The following is a 20,762-nucleotide window of genomic DNA, read 5'->3' as shown; positions in this document are numbered from 1 at the left end:
TTGTGTTCAAAATGGTTTATTACTCAGAAGCAGAGAACATGCTTTTTGTGCCAAAGTTCCTAAGTTGGGTCTCTGGATTCCATTGATAGCGTTATCAACAATGCTGGTCTAGATGGATTAATAATTTCAAATTGTGGCAATCCTTAATGTGATTTGTTTGGTTCTGGTTAAATTTGTTGTGTGAATCCATCCTATATTCAAACAAAACAAAACAAACCATGGCTTGGTACTAAGTGAACTTTGGCAATATAAGGCAGCTTCCTAATTTCAGATGTTTTGTGCAGCTAGAACTAGCTGCAGTGAAGATATGAATGTTGAATCTGCTATTAAAAGTAAATAGAAGCATCTCATAATTGCTTGACCTTCCTCAAATAATTTTAATAAGTTGGGTTGATGGTAACTCTGTAAATCTATTCTATCTGTAATGCTTTCAGAATATGTATGTCCCCCCACGAATAAAAAATAGCTTCTGTGCATGCGCAGAAATAAAAAACCAAGGTGGCAGCACCCACGAACTGGGACTTTGAGAGTCAGCTCCATGATTTGCTCGCCAATTTACTAACAGTTCTAAAGAACCAATTAGAACCGATAGTAACCTACCTCTGTTCCCTGTGTCTAGTCTTCCCATACAATGTCCTATAGCGTTATCCCAAGGGAAGGAGTTGAAACAGCTGTTTGTATATACAGTTTCAGTGTATATAACTGGGGAGATATATTTATTTATTTATTTAATTTATTAGATTTGTATGCCTCCCCTCTCCGTAGACTCGGGGCGGCTAACAACAATAGTGAAACAACATATAACAAAACTAATATTTAAAATAGTTTTAAAACCCCTACTTTAAAAACCAAACATACACACAAACATACCATACATAAATTGTATAGGCCTAGGGGGAAGAAAATATCTCAGTTCCCCCATGCCTGACGACAGAGGTGGGTTTTAAGGAGCTTACGAAAGGCGAGGAGGGTTGGGGCAATTCTGATCTCTGGGGGTAGTTGGTTCCAGAGGGTTGGGACCGCCAAAGAGAAGGCTCTTCCCCTGGGTTCCACCAAACGACATTGTTTAGTCGACAGGACCCGGAGAAGGCCAACCCTGTGGGACCTAACTGGTCGCTGGGATTTGTGCGGCAGAAAGCGGTCCCGGAGATATTCTGGTCCGATGCCATGAAGGGCTTTATAGGTCATAACTAACACTTTGAATTGTGACCAGAAACTGATCGGCAACCAATGCAGACTGCGGAGTGTTGGTGTAACATGGGCATATTTAGGAAAGCCCATGATTTCTCTCGCAGCTGCATTCAGCACGATCTGAAGTTTCCGAACACTTTTCAAAGGTAGCCCCATGTACAGAGCGTTACAGTAGTCGAGCCTTGAGGTGATGAGGGCATGAGTGACTGTGAGCAGTGACTCCTGGTCCAAATAGGGCTGCAACTGGTGCACCAGGTGAACCTGGGCAAACGCCCCCCTCGCCAAAGCTGAAAGATGTTTCTCTAATGTGAGCTGTGGATCGAGGAGGACGTCCAAGTTGCGGACCCTCTCTGAAGGGGTCAGTAATTCTCCCCTCCCGGGTAATGGACGGACAGATGGAATTGTCCTTGGGAGGCAAAACCCACAGCCACTCCGTCTTATCAGGGTTGAGTTTGAGTCTGTTGACATCCATCTAGACCCTAACAGCCTCCAGGCACCGGCACATCACTTCCACTGCTTCGCTGACTGGAGATGGGGTGGAGATGTAAAGTTGGGTATCATCTCGTACTGATGATACCTCACCCCACGGCCTTGGATGATCTCACCGAGCGGTTTCATGCAGATATTAAACAGCGGGGGGGAGAGGACTGACCCTGGAGGCACCCCACAAGGGAGCAACCTATAGGTTGACCTCTGGCCCCCCACTAACACCGACTGCGACCAACCAGAGAGGTAAGAGGAGAACCACTGAAGAACAGTGCCACCCACTCCCAACCCCTTCAGCCAGCGCAGAAGGATACCATGGTCGATGGTATCGAAAGCCGCTGAGAGGTCAAGAAGCACCAGGACAGAGGATAAACCCCTGTCCCGGGCCCGCCAGAGATTATCCATCAGTGCGACCAAAGCAGTTTCTGTGCTGTAGCCGGGCCTGAATGCTGACTGCTGAGGGCCTAGATAATCGGCTTTTTCCAAGGACCGCTGGAGCTGAAGCGCCACCACCTTCTCAACAACCTTCCCCATAAAGGGAATATTGGAGACTGGACGATAGTTATTGAGAATGGCTGGGTCCAGGAAAGGCTTCTTGAGGAGGGGGCGCACAAGTGCCTCCTTGTAGGAATCCGGAAAGGACCCTCTCCCCAAAGAAGCATTGACAATCTCCTGGACCCAGCTCTGTGTCACCTCCCTGCTGGCCGAGACCAGCCTGGAGGGACACGGATCCAGCAAACAGCTGGCAGAACTCACAGCTTCAATGGCCTTGTCCACTTCATCAGCGGTCACCAGATCAAACTCTTCCCAGACAGATGGACAAGTATGGGCCCCAGTCACCTCGACTGACTCGTTGTCAGTCAACTCTGTTATCCAATTGGAGTCGAGGTCCACTCGGATCCAAGCGATTTTATCAGCAAAAAACATGTTAAAGTCCTTGGCACTACTCTGCAAGGGCTCCCCAACTCCCCCCAGGTTAAGAAGGAAGCGGGTCACCCTAAACAGAGCGGCCGGCGGGATTCCGCTAATGTAATCAAGGCGGCATGATACGCATATCTTGCCGCCTTGAGCACCACTTTGTAAGTCTTAATGTGAGTTCTTACAAGTGTTCGATCGGATTCGGACTTACTCTTCCTCCATCACTTCTCCAGCTGTCTCTTCTGGCGTTTCAACTCCCGGAGCTTCTCGTTGAACCATGGAGCTCTACACAGTCTAGTGCGGTGGAGAGCCTCCGCTGCAGCCTTGTTCCAAGCCTCAGCAAGAGACACTGCCGAACTGTGGACCAGTGCATCTGGAATAACCCCAAGTGCCTTCTGAAAGCCCTCTAGGTCCATCAGGCATCTGGGGCGGAACCTAATCGGTTCCGCCTCCCTGCGGGGAAGGATTGGAGCCAGGAAGTTAAGCCGTAGTAGAAAATGGTCCGACCATGACATATATAAAATTACTGGTACTTCAGTTTGGCATTATCACTTTTATTTATTTATTTGTTTGTTTGTTTGTTTGTTTGTTTGATTGTTTGTTTATTGTTAAGAGTTGAAAGGGACCATGCAGGTCATCAAGTTCAACCCCCTGCCTGAGCAGGAATCCTAAAGCACCCCAGCCAAGTGGCAGTCCAATCTCCTCTTGAAAGTGTCCAGAGTTGGGGAGTTCACAACCTCCGCAGGTAGGTTGTTCCAATGGTTGATCGCTCTGACCGTCAGGAAGTTCTTTCTTACTTCTAGGTTGAATCTCTCCTTGGTCAGCTTCCAGCCGTTGTTCCTCGTTCGGCCCTCTGGTGCTCTGGAGAATAAAGTGACCCCCTCCTGTGTGTGGCAACCCCTCATATACCTGTACACAGCTATCATGTCCCCTCTGGCCCTCCTTTTCTCAAGGCTATCCAGGCCCAGTTCCCGCAATCTCTCTTCGTAAGTCTTGGTTTCAAGTCCCCTAATCATTTTGGTTGCTCTTTTCTGCATCTTCTCCAGAGTTTCAATGTCTCTTTTGAAGTGTGGTGACCAGAACTGGATGCAGTACTCCAGATGTGGTCTGACCAGAGCGTAGTAGAGTGGTATTAATACTTCCCTGGTCTTGGAGTGTATCCCTCTGTTGATGCAGCTTAGGATGGTGTTGGCTTTTTTGGCCGCTGCTGCACATTGCAGGCTCATGTTTAGTTGATTATCCACCAAGACTCCAAGATCTCTTTCGCAGTTACTGCTGCTAAGTGGGTTTTTCCCCAGGCTGTATGTGTGTCTAGGTTTTTTTTTACCAAGGTGAAGGACTTTGCTCTTGTTGACGTTGAACTTCATGTTGTTATTGTGGGCCCATAGTGTTAATCTGTCTAGATCTTTCTGTATTTTGAGCCTGTCCTCTGGGGTGTTGGCTACCCCTGCCAGCTTGGTGTTGTATGCAAATCTGATTAGTTCCCCTTCTACTCTCACGTCCAGGTCATTAATGAAAATATTGAAGAGTACAGGGCCCAGGACGGAACCCTGTAGTATCCCACTGCCTACCTTCTTCCAAGTAGATTTGGAACCATTGAGGACAACTCATTGCATACGGTTGGACAGCCAACTGTTTATCCATCTGCATGTGTTGTAACCTACCCCATTTTTTTCTAATTTGTGGATTAGGAGATTGTGGTCAACTTTATCAAAAGCTTTGCTGAAGTCCAAGTATATGAGGTCCACTGCGTTGTGTTGGTCCACTGATTTGGTTATGGTGTTGAAAAATGATATGAGGTTGGTTTGGCATGATTTCTTTCTGACAAACCCGTGCTGGCTGTTGGATATAATGTTGTTTGTTTCTAGGTAGTGGCAAAGTTGTTTTTTAATTATTTTCTCCAGTATTTTTCCAGGTATAGAAGTCAGACTGGTTGGTCTGTAGTTGCCTGGATCAGTCTTTTTACCTTTTTTGTGGATGGGGACTACGTCAGCTCGTTTCCAGTCTTCTGGAAGGTCTCCAGTGGTCCAGGATTTTTGATAGATGAGGAGAAGTGCTTCCGCGATGGTGTCTGCCAGTTCTTTTAGGACTCTGGGGGGAAGTCCGTCTGGCCCTGGTGATTTGTACTCGTTGAGCTCCCACAAGTAGTCCCTTATAACTTTAATTCTTATATTGTTAAGTGGATAGGATTGCATTAGAAGCATTTGCCTTTGAAATCTATGCATGGTATATTTAGGATATGGATTATCCAGCTTGAAGTTTCTTGCAAGTAAATTCTGGAACTTCCAAAACTTTTTGTGATCTATCAGTAGAAACTAGTATAATATTTGATACTCATGCTATTTTTTTTTTCATTTTTAGTATTTTTAACAAGTCGTTCTTTAATTAATCTAAAATTGTACTTTCTAGCCAAATATACTTTAAACAGGATATTTTTTCAGCCATTGAAAATTAAACACGTCGCCTTGTTAATATCAACCTGCAGCCAGACAAGACTGGAAAAGTTTGGAATTCTGTCTATACGTAGACCTCAATATACAAGTTAATTTAGTGACTGTTCAAAGTTACAACAGCACTGAAAGTATGACATGACCATTTTCTACATTTATGATAGTTGCAGAACCCACTTGGTCACATGATTAAAATTCAGAAGTTTTGCAACTGATTCATGACGGTAGTGTATTGAAGTCTTGTGATCACTTTTTACAATCTTCTGATAAGCAGTCAATGGGGAAGCCATAATCATTGCAGTTCAGTCTTATTAATTGAACTGCAATGATTCACAACAACTGTGGAAGAAAGGTCATAAAATGGAGAAAAACCCACTTAACAAATATTTGGCAACTTAATGGGTGGGCTCAATTATGGTCATAGATCGAGGAGTGAAATTCCTGGAATCTCCAGCATGTTCCCATCTTTCCTCATCCCGGAGATTCCAGGAAATTCACTGGGGAGTGAGGCATGTTTTTGGGAATCAGTTACATATGAAAAGATGAGGAAATCTATATAAGAATGTTGTATTAAAGAACTTTGTTTTCCTATGTTAGATCTCAAAGTTTATATTATTTCTCTGTACTATACAAAATGTACCTTGAATAATGGAAGGTCATTAAAGAATGGTCCAACCTAGAAAAGAAATTTCCTGGCAGTGAAAACAATTAATCAGTGGAACAGCTTGTTTCTAGAAGTTGTGGGAGCTCCTCTATCACTGAAGCTTTTCAACAAAAGACTAGACAATCATTTGTCCAGAATGATATAGGATCTCTGGCTTGAGTAGAGGATTAGACTAGATCTCCAAGGTCATTCCAATCTCATGGGATTATCTTCTGCCTCAGATGTCCCAGCGACTGGTCAGACCCCAGAGTTGGCTTCTGAGTGCCATTGACCAGTGTCAGCTGGCAGGACCACGGAGGAGTCTTTTGGGGACTCTGGCTCTCTAGAATCAACTTCCTCCAGAGATATGCACTGCCCCCACCCTCCTGGCCTTCCAAAAGGCCCTAAAAACATGGCTTTGTCGCCAGGCCTGGGAACATTGAGCGACAACACACTGCTCCGATCCAAATCAATGAAAATTTGAGAAATGTTTTTTGATGAATTTTTATATGAAGGTTTTATTATGATTGATAGATGGCTGAATGTTTTAATTAATGGGATTTTATTGATTATATAAAATCAATAAAATCCCATACACTGAGTCAGTTAGAGAAGGACGGCTTATATATCTAATAAATTCAATTCAATTCGTTACTCTACTGTATGTTCTATCTATTTTCTAATATGTATTTCCATCTCTGCATTATTTCAATCTAGGCAGAAAGACACTAATTATATATATAAACTTGGCAGAGTCTGCAATATCATATTTCAATATCTTCTGTCTTACGAGAAGAAGCAGTGGAAGTGATGTGCCAGTGTCTGGAGGTTGTTGGTGTCTGGATGGGTGTCAACAAACTCAAACTCAACCGTGATAAGACGGAGTGGCTGTGGGTTTTGCCTCCCAAGAACAATTCTATCTGTCCGTCCATGACCCTGGGGGGGGGAATTATTGACCCCCTCAGAGAGGGTCCGCAACTTGGGCATCCTCCTCGATCCACAGCTCACATTAGAGAAACATCTTTCAGCTGTGGCGAGGGGGGCGTTTGCCCAGGTTCACCTGGTGCACCAGTTGCGACCCTACTTGGACCGGGAGTCACTGCTCACAGTTACTCATGCCCTCATCACCTCGAGGTTTGACTTCTGCAACCCTCTCTACATGGGACTACCTTTGAAGAGTGTTCAGAAACTTCAGATCATGCAGAATGCAGCTGCGAGAGCAATCACGGGCTTCCCTAAGTATGCCCATGTTACACCAACACTCCACAGTCTGCATTGGTTGCCGATCAGTTTCCGGTCACAATTCAAAGTGTTGGTTATGACCTATAAAGCCTCAGTATTTGAGGGGCTGCCACAAAGAAGAGGAGGTCAAATTATTTTCCAAAGTACTGGAGGATAGGACAGGAAACTAATCAAAAAGTGAAGCAACCTGGCTTTAAGGAGAAACTTCCTAAGTGAGACAATTAACCAGTGGAATAGCTTGCCTCCAGAAATCGTGAGCCACTCCATCACTGGATGTTTTTAAGAGTCTAGACCAGTGATGTCAAACTTGTGTCATTTTGTCCTCCCTTGACTTTTTTCCCCTTTGCTAAACGGGATGAGTGTGGTCTGCCTCGAGTTTGACACTCCTGGTCTAGAAAATCACTCATCTGAAATGGTCATGTTCTCCTGCTTGAGCAAGGGGCTGGACTAGAAGACCTTCAAGGTCTCTTCCAGATAAAGCCCAGGCACTGTATGTTTTTAATTTTTCAGGCTTTTATCTTTCCCTGATTTATCTACATTTATGTCCCTAAATGCTTGATTTTCTTTATTTCTTTTTAATCTGTTTCCTCAGGAGGAGACAAAGAACTCAACCCCTAGCTAAATTTTTAAAAATCTATATAATTAGGAGGTTTGCATTCCCATCTGTTCTGAAACACCTTGTATGTATCTACAGACTGCATTAAAGAGAAATTATGTGATTTTTTTGTATTCAATAGCATTTTGTGCAATCTAAATTAATGTCTTCAAAGAAGAATGCAAATTTCCTTTAAAGCAATCTCATTACTTTAATGTGATAGCTTTTGCCATTGAATTAGAACTTAAACTGGAACAAGCATGATAAATTGGATTGTAACGCAGCGAATATCCACTTTTATTCACTTTTATCTTCTAAATTTCATATTATTTGGGTTAACCAACTGTAAACTTGATTTTTAGTTCTGAGTAATTTGTTGAATAGGTCATATGCAAATCTTTATGATAATTAATTTGGAAATGAAGAGAAGCTAAAAAGATTGTCTTTGAGCACTCATACACATTTTTCAAACAAAATATATAGCTGCAAATTTATTGTATGTGACTTCATATGATACAGAATAATCTATTTTAATATTCATAGACATACATCTGTTTTCATAGTAGAACGTAATGGAGCAAGTCAGCCAAACATGGATGTATCTTCTGTAGAAATTGGAAAAAAATTACGTTTTAAAATATGTTCAGTCTTTAGAGGATTATAAGCACTTAAAATGTGATGCGAACACACTTTCATATTCAAAAGTACCATTATTTACTATGGGAAGCTCTGATGAAATATTAATTTGTATATCAAGATTGTGCCTTGCACATGTAGGAGATCAGCCTGGGACTCATAAAGCTAAGCTGAAATCAAATCATATTATTTCTTAATGTTATTTGGGTTTGAGACTCGTGGTTCAGTCATTTAATTTTGTGACAGTTCTAGTAGACACATTACTACAAAAGTAAGGATTCATATATAAAGGCATAAATACTTTATATAAAGTAATTTATAGCTCAAACAAGTAATCTCTAATAAAGGATGGATTGAGAACCCCTAAATTATATTCACCTTGGGCCAGATTCAGCCTTTGTTGCTTTTGAAAATGGTCCATTTTTCCAACCAATAATTTTAGGAAGATTTTTTTTTAACATCAATAAATTAAATAGGGCTTCCTTCAAATGAAGCTCAACTCCTGATGACTTGATAACATCTCCATGCAGCATTCGTAGCTACAATGAGGTTTTAGAACCCTTGCTTTCTACTGTTTAGTTACTCAGTAGTAAGTACACTTTGCAAAACATCAACTCACATAAATGATTATGGGTATAGAATTATCTGTTGAGGAATGAATGAATGATGAATGAATGAAATGTAACAAAGGCAACATGCTGCATTGTTAATTAAAGCAAAGAGAAGCATAGCAGGGCCTATAGCTCTTCCTGAATGACTTTATAGGTAGGAATAGCCTTAATATGTATGGTCACAATAGCAATATGTATGATCATGCTGATGCTGTTAAAAATGATTCATGCAGGACAAATACAATGGGCCATGAAAATGCTACATGGACTAAATAAACACATAACAACTTGTTCCAAGCTGCATCTTATGTCAACATTTCCAAAGACAGTAAGTGGTTTACTATATGAATAAAGAAACACTATTCTTATAAATAAATAAAAATCACCTTCTTGTAGCCTATTTGTCATCTGTATCAACAGTTCTTCCATTTCTAGGCTGAAAATGAATAATAAGATGGTGCTTGATAATGTTCCTTATGAAATACCAGTGGAAAAAATATTTGTACTAAGTTTGCAATAAAATTAGGCACTAGGTAATTAGCAATATCAATAACACTTAGACTTATATACCGCTTCACAGTGCTTTACAGCCCTCTCTAAGCAGTTTACAGAGTCTGTATATTGCACCCAACAATTTGGGTCATCATTTTACCAACCTCGGAACGATGGAAGACTGAGTCAACCTTGAGCTAGTGAAAATTAAACTGCCAAATTAGTAAGAAAAATGGGCCAATGTTTCAATTAATCCCTCATTCACCATCCTATTGCATACTCCCTGCCCACCTCACCATCATTTATTCCACTGAAATAATTAGAGTGCCATATTATGACTCAGCTAGTACAATGTAATAGCTTATTTTGGCTTCTTACTCAGTCAATTTCAAAGGAGAGACTACTAAACATAATTATATTTTGCTATTATGCACATAAATATTTTAATTGGTTTTCTTGACTAGGCCATTTTACTTCTCATCAAGCTTTTAATTAGTATAATATCTTATTTTTTTAATTTTGGGGAAGAGAAATTCATTTGTGTAGGATTTATGTAATTTGTTATAATTTATAAATATGGTCTCCATTTTTATTTTATTACAAAATGGCTGTAAATCAAAATGAAGTTTCTTCTTACAAGGAGAAAGAAAAATTAATACCCTGAAAAGAAAAAAGGATCGTCCTAAATCATCCAAACCATCCTGTAAAATAAATAAGAGAGTTTTAATAAAATACTTCAAAATGCAATGTAAGTGAACAGTTGTCAAACAGTTCTATTGTAACAAAAGCATGAAGTTGTAAGTTCTCTCTCTCTTTCTCTCTTTCTCCTTCCCTCTCCCTCCCTCCCCTCCCTCTTTTATCAGCTACAGATCTGAAGATGTAATGGAAGCCAAGGGGTGCCATGCACATCAATCTGGAGCCCGTTCCTCAGCTGCAGAGAGCTTTCTGGAAGGCGGAGGTGGTGGGGATGCCACACATATCAATCTGGACCTTGTTTCTCAGCTGCAGAGAGCTTTCCAGAAGGCTCTGACAGTGAAATGGAGATGGTGTGTGTGTGTGTCAGAGGATCTTGTTTCTTGGCTGTAGAGGGCTTTCTGGAAGGCTCTGATGGCAACATGGATACCAGGGTGATATGTGCAAGCAGCAGCAAGCAGTCACAAAAGTGGTCCAAGAGTGGGCTCCTACTGGTTTAGGTTGTCAGTGCCACCACCATAAAGTGAGTCAATGATTAGACCTACCTGAAAAGAAGCGCTAGCCATTTGGGGGGGGGGGTCCCCCCCCAAAAAAAGGCCAGTCATATTTTCAGGGAAACACGATATATATACTTAGAATGAGAACAAAAACAAAGCTAATGCTTAATATAATTGTTCCCTGTTTAGCTAATATTATTCCCTCTGACGTTAAAAATTAAAAATATTTCAGAGGAGGTAAGGTTGTAACAAACATTTTGGAGCTGCAAGTCTTCATCCAATAGCCCAAGGCCATAGTATATGCACACACAACAATGGGCTGTGGTGGTATAAGATTCAGAGGTCTCACGTGGTTCCTAGAATCTGTATTAATTTGCTGATTGTGATCAGTGAATCCAAATCCCCATCAAAAGGTTGGAAATTGGCAATAATATCCATATATAACAATAAGATCTACCTTTTAACATTACCTTTCTCATGAATTCTGCTGCAGCAATCTGCCATTCCTGCAGGAGAGAACACATGTGAATTTCATTACCTAAATGCCTTCAATTTGTATCCTGTTACTACCGTGTTTTCCCAAAAATAAGACAAGGATTTATATTTTTTCACACACCCCTCCCAAAATGCCCTTGACCTTATTATCAGTTATGGCTTAATTTTTGGGTGGTGGGTGCAGGAAGCGGGGTAGACTAGGCAAGATAGAAAGGATGGAATATAGAAAAAAAGAAAAAACATTGGAGAAAAGAAGGAAAGGGAAATAGAATTTTTCTTTAGTAATTACTCACAAGCTGATCACTTGACACAATGACTTAAAAATGGTTAAAATGTAAATTAAAAGATGCAAAGTAATATGGAATATATGAATGCATACTGGATTAAGGAATCTTTTCTTTCTTCTGTCCGACAGCTTTGGAGCAAGGCTCATTAAAGGATGTAGAGGGAATGACTATAACAAAAAGATATAGTGAATGCTAATTTAGATGTTACAATATTAGAATAAGTAACATCTAAAATTTAGATATCAGCCAGGGGTGGGTTCAAACCTACCTCGTTACAGGTTCACTTCCTCCTACACCACATGGGTGCACCTTGTGCAGTGCCAAAAAATCCAGGGGGCAAAAAAAGGCAAAAACAAAATGCCGACCGCATGCACAGTGGTGGAAACTTGGCTTCTGCACATGCTCAGAAAAAATGCTTTTTTTAAAAAAATTCAAAAACAAATTCAAAAAACAATGGCAGTGCCCATGGAACGGCACCAACCAAATCGGGTTCATGACATTATTGTGATGTCACGTGAGTTACTACCAGTTCGGGCGAATCAATCCAAACTAGGAGGAACTCAACTCTGATACAAGTTAACTGGTTTGATGCATGAATATTTCTAATGTAACCATCTATAAATTGGAGCTTTTTGGAGGTCTGAAATAGACTTACTGACTGAAGACAAGAGTTGCACGCAGATGAATCTGAGCCCACCTGAAGATGAAGCTGCATATTACTTCAACTCTGGATGTCTCGTTCAAGCTATGTTTCTATCTATATCATCCACATTTGCTCTCTGCCTTTAGTTTGAAAACTTAAGTAAGGTCAGTATCTATTGCTTGGATGTCACTAGCACAGGAATCATTGTACTAGCCAAATAATTATTTTTATTATTGACAGATATTAATGATATAAGTAGTGACTGATAATGTTATGTCCTGACGAAGTTGTATACCCCCTGCCTTTTGTATACTGCTGCTGGAAGTTACTCCCAGTAACCTAATAAAGAGCTGAAATCACTCCACCAGTCTCCTGTCTCTCCAGCACCATTCCCCGTAAGCTGCGCCCGTGAGCAGGCGCGCATCCCCAAATACCCCCGTGCACGCCATTTTCCACGGGCGCGCGCTCCCCATCCCCCTGCCAGCCTGCGGGGGGGCGCCGACAGTACAAGGAAAGGGAGCCGTGGCCACCCCTGCCTCCCCACCGTGCCTCCGGCCCCCTGGCGCCCCTGGCCTCTCGGCCCTGCCCCCCCCCGCCCGCCCGATCCGCCCCCTCTCCTCCTTCTCCATCTCCTGCACTCCCAGCCAGGGGGCTGCAAGAGAGAGTTTCCTCTGCGCGCTTCGGGAATGCCCGCCCCACCCCTCTCGCAGCCCCTTCGCTGGGAGTGCTTTCCTCCTGAGCTTTCAGCAAGGGGGCTGCAGTAGAGGCAGGGCAGGCGTTCCCGAAGAACTCAGAGAAAGCGCTCTCGCAGCCCCCTTGCTGAAAGCTCGGGAGGAAAACGCTCCCAGCGAAGGGGGGAGGGGACAGGGATGGAAAAAGAGGAGAAGATAGTAATAATAGTAATATATTTTGGTTTTGTTTTATTATTAATTTCTTTTAATAAAAAAGAAGGGATTTTTTCTTATTAATTAATTAATTAATTGATTGATTAATTGATTGATTGATTGGTTGGTTATTTATTTATTTATTTATTTATTTGTTTGTTTGTTTGTTTGTTTATTTATTTATTTATTTATTTATTTATTTATTTATTTATTTATTTATTTATTTATTTATTTATTTATTTATTTATTTATTTATTTATTTATTTATTTATTTATACTTCTATGCCACCCAGTCCCAAAGGGACTGCCGCTCAGACACTATACTTTTCCGCCCACACCGAAAAAAAATTAGAGGGAACATTGCTCTCCAGTTTCGGAACTCAACCGATAATATTGAATGTATGTATGATTCAATTATGAATCATCAGTAAGGAGAATCTAAATAACTTGAATAGGGTGCAAGGGGCTTTATTTTGCATATTATATTATATTATATTATATTATATTATATTATATTATATTATATTATATTACAGAAAGCTTTTGAGAAACAGAATTTATGTCACTGTTTGTAGCCCATTTGGCTCAGGAAATTAATTGTTCGATATTTTTTTTTAAATCCTGAAATTAGAATATAAATTACAGAAGACATCAAGCATCTGCAGCAGGGGGTGGTTCTAACTTACCTCGCTGCCGGTTTGCTTCCTTCCCTGCTGCATGGGCGTGCTATGCCGAAAAAGCCCAAAACAAGATGGCAACCACATGCACAGTGCCGGAAATACAGCTTCTGTGCTTGCTCAAAAAAAAATATTATTTTTAAATGCAATTCTTTACAAAAAAAATTTAAAAGAAGATGGTGGTGACCAGGGACAGGCACTGACCAAACTGGGTCCACAACATCATCGTGATGTCAACAATGGGCCACTACCAGTTTGGGTGAATCGGTGTGAACTGGGAGGAACCCACCCTGATCTACAGCATACCAAGTGTTCATCAAAATAAAGAAAAATGCATTATTTGCCTCCTCTTTGAAAATATCCATGGAAGATCCATTTCATTTTACTTTAACTGATTGCTGCTTAAAGAAGTTATAAATACACTGAAGAGATGTTATTTTACATATCTTTGCCTACTCTTTTGTATAAAAATGTATAACAAACAAATATGTTAAAGTACTAACCCCGGTTTTAAGTGGATATGTTGAGTCTTGAGCTCTAGAGTAGTGAAATAAAAACTGCATAAAAAGAGCTATTTTAGTATCTTATAGTGTTTCAATTAAAATATTATGCATATCAATTCTATTTTAAAAAATTAATACTCACTCTTTTATACAATTCCTGATTATTTTCCTAAGAAAGACAATGATAAACATATTAGATTAATAATAATAGTTGATAATAATAATTATTATTATCATAATTAATAATAGTTGATAATAACTATTATCAACAAAATATTATGGTACTATATGCAAGGAGAACAATCACCTTACCTCATCTATCTGCAGGCTGTCAAACATGGAGTTACAAAAATCCAAAAATGCACTGGAAATCTGGAAGGAAAATATATTTCAAAAATAATTCTGCTATTGATTATATGATTTGACCCCAAGTTTCCCTGAAATATAACCATCTGTCCATCAGAACTAGAAATTTTGAGAATTATTTTCCAAACTGATCGAAGAGAGAGTTCTTCAGGATGACCATGATATATTATTATAGATATATCTTTAAAAAAACAATGACATGAGTGTTAAATCAATATATTAATAAGAATAGTAAAATACAAAACATTTATATTATTTTTGATAATTCCAACAGATGCTTATTAGTAAATATTTGCCATTTTCTATACATTATTTATGAACATAACATTATAAAAACATTTTATGAAGCAACAGTTTAAAATGTAAAACACATTAATTATTCATTTCTTACCTGTGGCATGATCACTATAAAACTAAACTGGAATGTTAAAACATACACTAGCAGAATATAAAGGTTTACAATAGATCACTTTACAGATGTATAAAGTAGCCAAAGACAGTCAAAGATGATGTTGAAGGTAAATCAACAACTTTTAATAAATATTTTTAAATATAAAATTATTTTTTTATACTCACAATCAAACACTAAGACTAAATGTTAGACTATTCCTTATGTTGTGTTATTTCCACACTGCTTCTTTTATGTGGAATTGTGGTTCCAACAATGTTAGTTGATTAAATATACCCATATCCAAATGGCTGGAAAGTGTAATTCGAACTAATACTTGTAGGGATAGGTTGTAAAATAGAGCAATTTTATTGAAAATTGCTTAAGAAAAAACAAGTGCTTAAATTTCAGTATTAGAGAAAGACAAATAATTTACATTAATTATTTGCTTCAAAAAGATTTTTAGAAAAATAAAATTAATAGCATGTGGGTGAATATACATTTTTGAATGCATTTACATTTATGATTACTCTATCTTTTAAAACTAATTTTATATATATATATATAAATATATATATATATTACGAAAACAAATATATATATAAATATATATATATATTTACCTGAGGTTGTTCAAAGAGTTCTGTCCACTGACTGAAACATAGTGCCAGTCTCTAGAGCAAAAGTAGGAAAAAGAAAGTTATAATTTAGTTAAAAACTTGTGCAAAAGATTATGATATTTACAAGTTCTAACATTAATTCACAAGCAGTTCATATTTATATATTTTGCTCCTATAACAATGCATTTATTTACATGCATTTACATACAGCAAACACTACTGTATATGGCCTTTCTTACCTAACTGCAGTAGATTTCTTATTTTCCAGGCATTTATACTTTTCTGGTTTAGACATGAACAATATGTTAAATATTATGTACCTCATTTTTAGGAATATTTGATTCATCCAGATAGCTGGCAAAAGTTTGAGGAAATCCTATTAAAGTGAAATAATAGGTAAGTATTTGATGTAGTAAAGCATGACTGATTTAATATGAATTAATATAAAGAAAATACATACCCTTCTGAAAAAAACTTGTATATTATAGATCAAACAAAATCCTCTGATCAGAGAATCATATCACTTCCTTTCCTAGAATTTTAAATTTGAATTTAGCATTTTGAAAGTTCATTCTGTAATGAACTCCCATCCTCACTTATAAAAGAATAAAAACCTTTAACTTGGGATATAAAAATAAGCCAAACTTATGTAACTGAGAAGGTAGAAGAGAAAGGGAATACAGCCTCACATTTGAATACATACTGACTTTAAAGACTTGTGATCTGCTTTTAATTAATTAATTTTCATGAATTATTATTATTATTATTATTATTATTATTATTATTATTTATTAGATTTGTATGCCGCCCCTCTCCGCAAACCAAAACTTTTATCTAAAAAATTATCCATAGAAAAGGACATGGCTGCCATATTCTCTTCAGGACCTTGGATAGCTGAGAGATCGAAAGTTTACTTGCACTGAATTTGTGCAAAGAAAGGAAGGAAATGCAAATCCTGTTAATCAAACACTAAAACCATTAAAAATGAGTCAAAGAAAATCAGTATTTCATCTCTTATGGTAAAGTTCTTAAAACAAGAATTCCGTTTTAGGTCTTTGACCTTTAAAGCTTATAGAAACAAGAAGTACACTATACACAGACAGGATATCTACAGAGTGGTTTTAATTTGTGCAGCAAGTCACTCATAGAGTTGGGGCAATACACAAACATCTTAAATAGATATGGAATAAGAATGATTCTTACCTGAAATAAACTGTCCTGCACAAAAGCAGATTACAAATATCAAAGTAAAAGGAGAAAATGACTGTTTCATTTTCATCCACCAAATCAAACCCAAACTTTTCTGTATCACCAGTTCAAGTTCATGGAGCAGCCAGGTTACTACAAACCTTTCTATGCCTAGTCTAAACTTGAGAGGCATCTTTATGTGCAATACTGAAAAAGAACCAATCAGTGCCTCACAGTAGCCTCGTTTTCTCATTAAACTTCATGCTGTGTCTTTATTTAAGAAGTAAAGTTTCCCCCCATCAACTCTCAGCAAGTCTACCAATTAGGTAGATCTCTATACACAGAATGAAAGTCCTTTAAAAGGATGGAGAGGTGAGGGGGACTAGGATATAGCCAGGTGGGAAAGGGAAGTGCCTCTAAAATTTTCTGGTGAAATAATGTGGCTCAAATAAGCAGTCCCAGCAGGACGATTTGATACAATTGGAGACTTAATCATACTTCCAACAGACACTGAAATCAGTTTCCATATTAATAATAGACTTAGGCTTATATACCGTTTCACAGTGCTTTACAGCCCTCTCTAAAGTGGTTTACACACTCAGCCTATTGCCCCCAACAATCTGGGTCCTCATTTTATTGACCTTGGAAGGATGGAAGACTAAGAATCAAACTGCCGTACTGCAGGCAGCCTGTATGTATATTTCCACTAATTATAAAGCCAACATAATTCTAGAAAATCCCTAGGATACCTTTCTTGCATCCACTGACAGCCTCTCAGAAGTCCAGGCATCCAGTCCCAAATAAAGGTGCTGTGATAAAGATTCAGCAACAGAGGACATAACTCTTGTCACATCTGAGATATTTATTTATTTATTTATTTATTTATTATTATTATTATTATTATTATTATTATTATTATTTATTAGATTTGTATGCTGCCCCTCTCCGTAGACTCGGGGCGGCTTACAGCAATCATAAAAACAATATATAATGACAAATCTAATAGTTAGACGCTAAAATAACAATAATACATTTAAAAAGTCTAAAAAACAAGAAAACCCAATATATAAAAAACATACATACAGTCATATCATACACAGAAAACTACAGATTTGCCAGGAAACTAGCCTGTAGAAGAACCAATACTGAAAAGTACATTCCCACAGCTATATATTGGATGGATGCTCAGCATGCCTTCCCAACAGCAACTACGCTCCCAAAAGCACTATACCATCAACACAAAGTTCAACACAGAAACCGACAGAAACAACAACACAGGGTGATAAAACTAATATGGAAATGTAACAAATGATACAAGGCATATTTGATGAGATAAAAGAGATAAAATCAGAAATTTTAGGCAGAATGGATGAGAGCATAGGTAAAGTTGGGGAAGACCTGAAAAAAATAAGAGGCTTGATGGAAAAAAATGAGCAATGACTACAAAAAGCAGACGAGGGAATCTATGATAATAAAGAAAAGATAAAAGAGGTGGATGCATGTTTGGACGAAATAGACAGAAGAAAGAATAAATATAAACGCAGCGATGGATCATTCAAAATATTACTTATGGTTCCAGAAAGTGATAGAAGAAAAAAGAAGAAATCTTAGTGGAAAAAAGGGCGAAGATGCTAGCAGATGTGATGGGTGAAGACAAAGAAAAAGTATTAAATGATATTGATGAAAGGGGCGTGCATAAGTGCACCTTTGTGCCTACCGTTCTTGTCCAAATGTCTTTTTTATCTTTTCTATCTCTACTTTGTACTTATATTATGTTAAACATACTACAATACAATACTGTATTTGTATGACAAATAAAATAAATAATAAATAAATAAATAAATATGCAGAGTGAATACTAGATATGCAATGAGAAATAAACTACCCAGGGAGGTCCACATTAGATTTACAGAAAAGACTCGGAGAACAGAACTTTTACTAAAACTGGGAAATATGACTCTCAAATACAAGGAGAGATTGTCATCATGAAACAGGAACCAAGAAAGGTTAGAGACCTAAGAAGAGACTATCAATTCCTGACCAAAAAGTTGATTGAGAGAGTGTCAGTTTCAGATGGCTGACACCAGAAGGATATTAGTGATCTGGTGAGGGCAAAGAATAAGACTGGATACAATAGATAAAGCTGAAAATTTTCACTTAGCATGCCTAATTTATTGGCCTCACTCCCAGGGAGCAGATACTGGACTCTTCCCCCCAAACTGCAGTTCTAACATGTTTACCTTGCCATGCCATGCTTAAAACTCTAGCTTCTACCTCACCTTGTGTTTTGTCTTGTTTCTTGGATTTGCCACTTGTTTAGTAGACTCCTTATCTCAAACTGAGCTAATCCTATGATTATATTTGTAGTCGCTGCCTTAAAATATTAGTTTAAAAGACTAATTTTTGCTTGAACCTACATTACTGGACTTTCTATCTTGCTGGTTTCAGCACAGAAAAGCTTTATAAAACCTCAAATCAATAGGAATTGGGAGGTAGAGTGATTAAATATATTTTCTTGTCATGTATTAATTATCCTTTGTAAGTAGAGAAATAATCCCAGTTGTGACTAGGTTAATCTTTAGCCAAGTAAACAGAATCGATTGCCAGATCCTCTCTTTATCATAAACAGTCCTTTTTTTCAATTCTCAATCCAGTCTGCACAGGAGAAAGAAATCTTAAACATAAAATGTGTTATTTTAAACAACACATTAAGGCTTGTTCAAACAGAACCATATTGATCAGCTTTCTATTCCATCAATAAAATGTATTCAAAGTTTGAAAGTCAGTACATAACTTCAATTCAGGATTTTAAGTCCAAAATCATAGCTTTTTAATTATTTTTGCTTCTATATCCCATATTTCTTCCAGAGTTTTAAGATAACATAATCCAGCATTTCCTTTCTATTCCCCCCATAATAACCTTGTTAAGACTTCATTTATTTATTCAGTTTTTATTCTAGGCACTCCAACTGATTCTGGGTTTCACAAAGTATAAGGAACATAAAATCAATAAAATATAGTTAAGTTACAGAACAAATGCAAATGACAAAACAATTATACAATAATAAGATATAAAAAGAACAAAAACAGGAGTCTCAACCTTCATATCCGAAGACATAGAAATAAAACCATGTTCTTAAGCTCTTCAGGCTGGAGATGTATAGACCTCAGGTGGGGAGGGGGGAGATCTCATTGTTGAGGGCAAGTGCTCCTATACATAAGGCATACTTTCCAAAAGATGACACTGTTTAATTGAGAAGAATGAGACATGCCAATTCTACTAGATCAGTGATGTCGAACCTATGGCATGGGTGCCACAGGTGCCATGCAGAGCCATATCTGCTGGCACGTGAGTCGTTGCCCTAGTTCAGCTCCAATGTGCATGTGTGTGCCAGCCAGCTGGTTTTTGTCTTGCACAGAGGCTTTGAGAGGGCGTTTTTGGCTTCCAGAGAGCCTCCGAGGGGATGAGGGAGAGCGTTTTTATCTTTCCCTGGCTCCAGGGAAGTGTTTGGAGCCTGGGAAAGGCGAAACATGAGTCTATTGGGCCCACCAGAAATTGAGAAACAGGCCATTTCCAGCCTCCAAAGGGCCTCAAGGGGGTGGGAAAAGCTGTTTCACCCTCCCCAGGCATTGAATTATACACGATAGTGCACGCCCATGCTTTCAGGACCCGAAGGAAAAAAGGTTCGCCATCACTGTACTAGATCATACTACTACCCAGACAAAAAGTGTGGGCCCTCAACTAATCAAGCTGAAAGCCAAATGTGGCCTTCTAGATCACAACTAGAATCTTGAATGGCACAGCAGCTACCAGACTCCCTCTTTCCTCTCAGTCTTTTTTTGTATCTAGCATCTGCTAATGCTGGGGGAAAAACCAGATACTGTATATCTCAAGGTAAGCGAGATGGGAGGAAATAACTTTCCAGCTCAGTTTTCAAAACATTGAAAGTATTGCCCACAAGATCATATGCTGCAAAATCCTGCCTGTCAACGACTACTTCAGCTTCAACCGCAATAACACAAGAGAACAGAACAGATTCAAACTTAATATTAACTGCTCCAAACTTGACTGTAAAAAATATAACTTTAGCAGACGAGTTGTCAAAGCACAGAACTTATTACCAGACTCCGTGGTGCCAACCCCCAACCTCTTTCCCCTAGACCAGTGTTTCCCAACCTTTTTTGAGCCGCGGCACATTATTCATATTTTCAAAATCCTGGGGAACACTGAACGGGGGGGGGGAGAGGGGCGGCTAA

General features: G+C 38.6%; 1 protein-coding gene across 1 annotated transcript; it reads right to left on the bottom strand.

Annotated features, from left to right (window-relative positions):
* Nucleotides 1-8,035: 8,035 nt before the first annotated feature.
* Nucleotides 8,036-16,698, bottom strand: NMS (neuromedin S). Its single transcript, XM_070751024.1, has 11 exons — nt 16,521-16,698; nt 15,638-15,693; nt 15,321-15,371; nt 14,256-14,315; nt 14,086-14,112; nt 13,944-13,997; nt 11,329-11,403; nt 10,925-10,960; nt 9,924-9,965; nt 9,159-9,208; nt 8,036-8,130 (listed from the first exon to the last, which is right to left on the bottom strand). Exons 1-10 carry the CDS (start codon nt 16,696-16,698, stop codon nt 9,170-9,172), a joined length of 618 nt encoding a protein of 205 aa, XP_070607125.1. The 3' UTR covers nt 8,036-8,130; nt 9,159-9,169.
* Nucleotides 16,699-20,762: the final 4,064 nt, after the last annotated feature.

The sequence above is a fragment of the Erythrolamprus reginae genome, chromosome 4, assembly GCF_031021105.1.
Source record: "Erythrolamprus reginae isolate rEryReg1 chromosome 4, rEryReg1.hap1, whole genome shotgun sequence".
Taxonomy (NCBI): Eukaryota; Metazoa; Chordata; class Lepidosauria; order Squamata; family Dipsadidae; genus Erythrolamprus; species Erythrolamprus reginae.
This window is presented reverse-complemented; position numbering and strand designations above follow the sequence as displayed.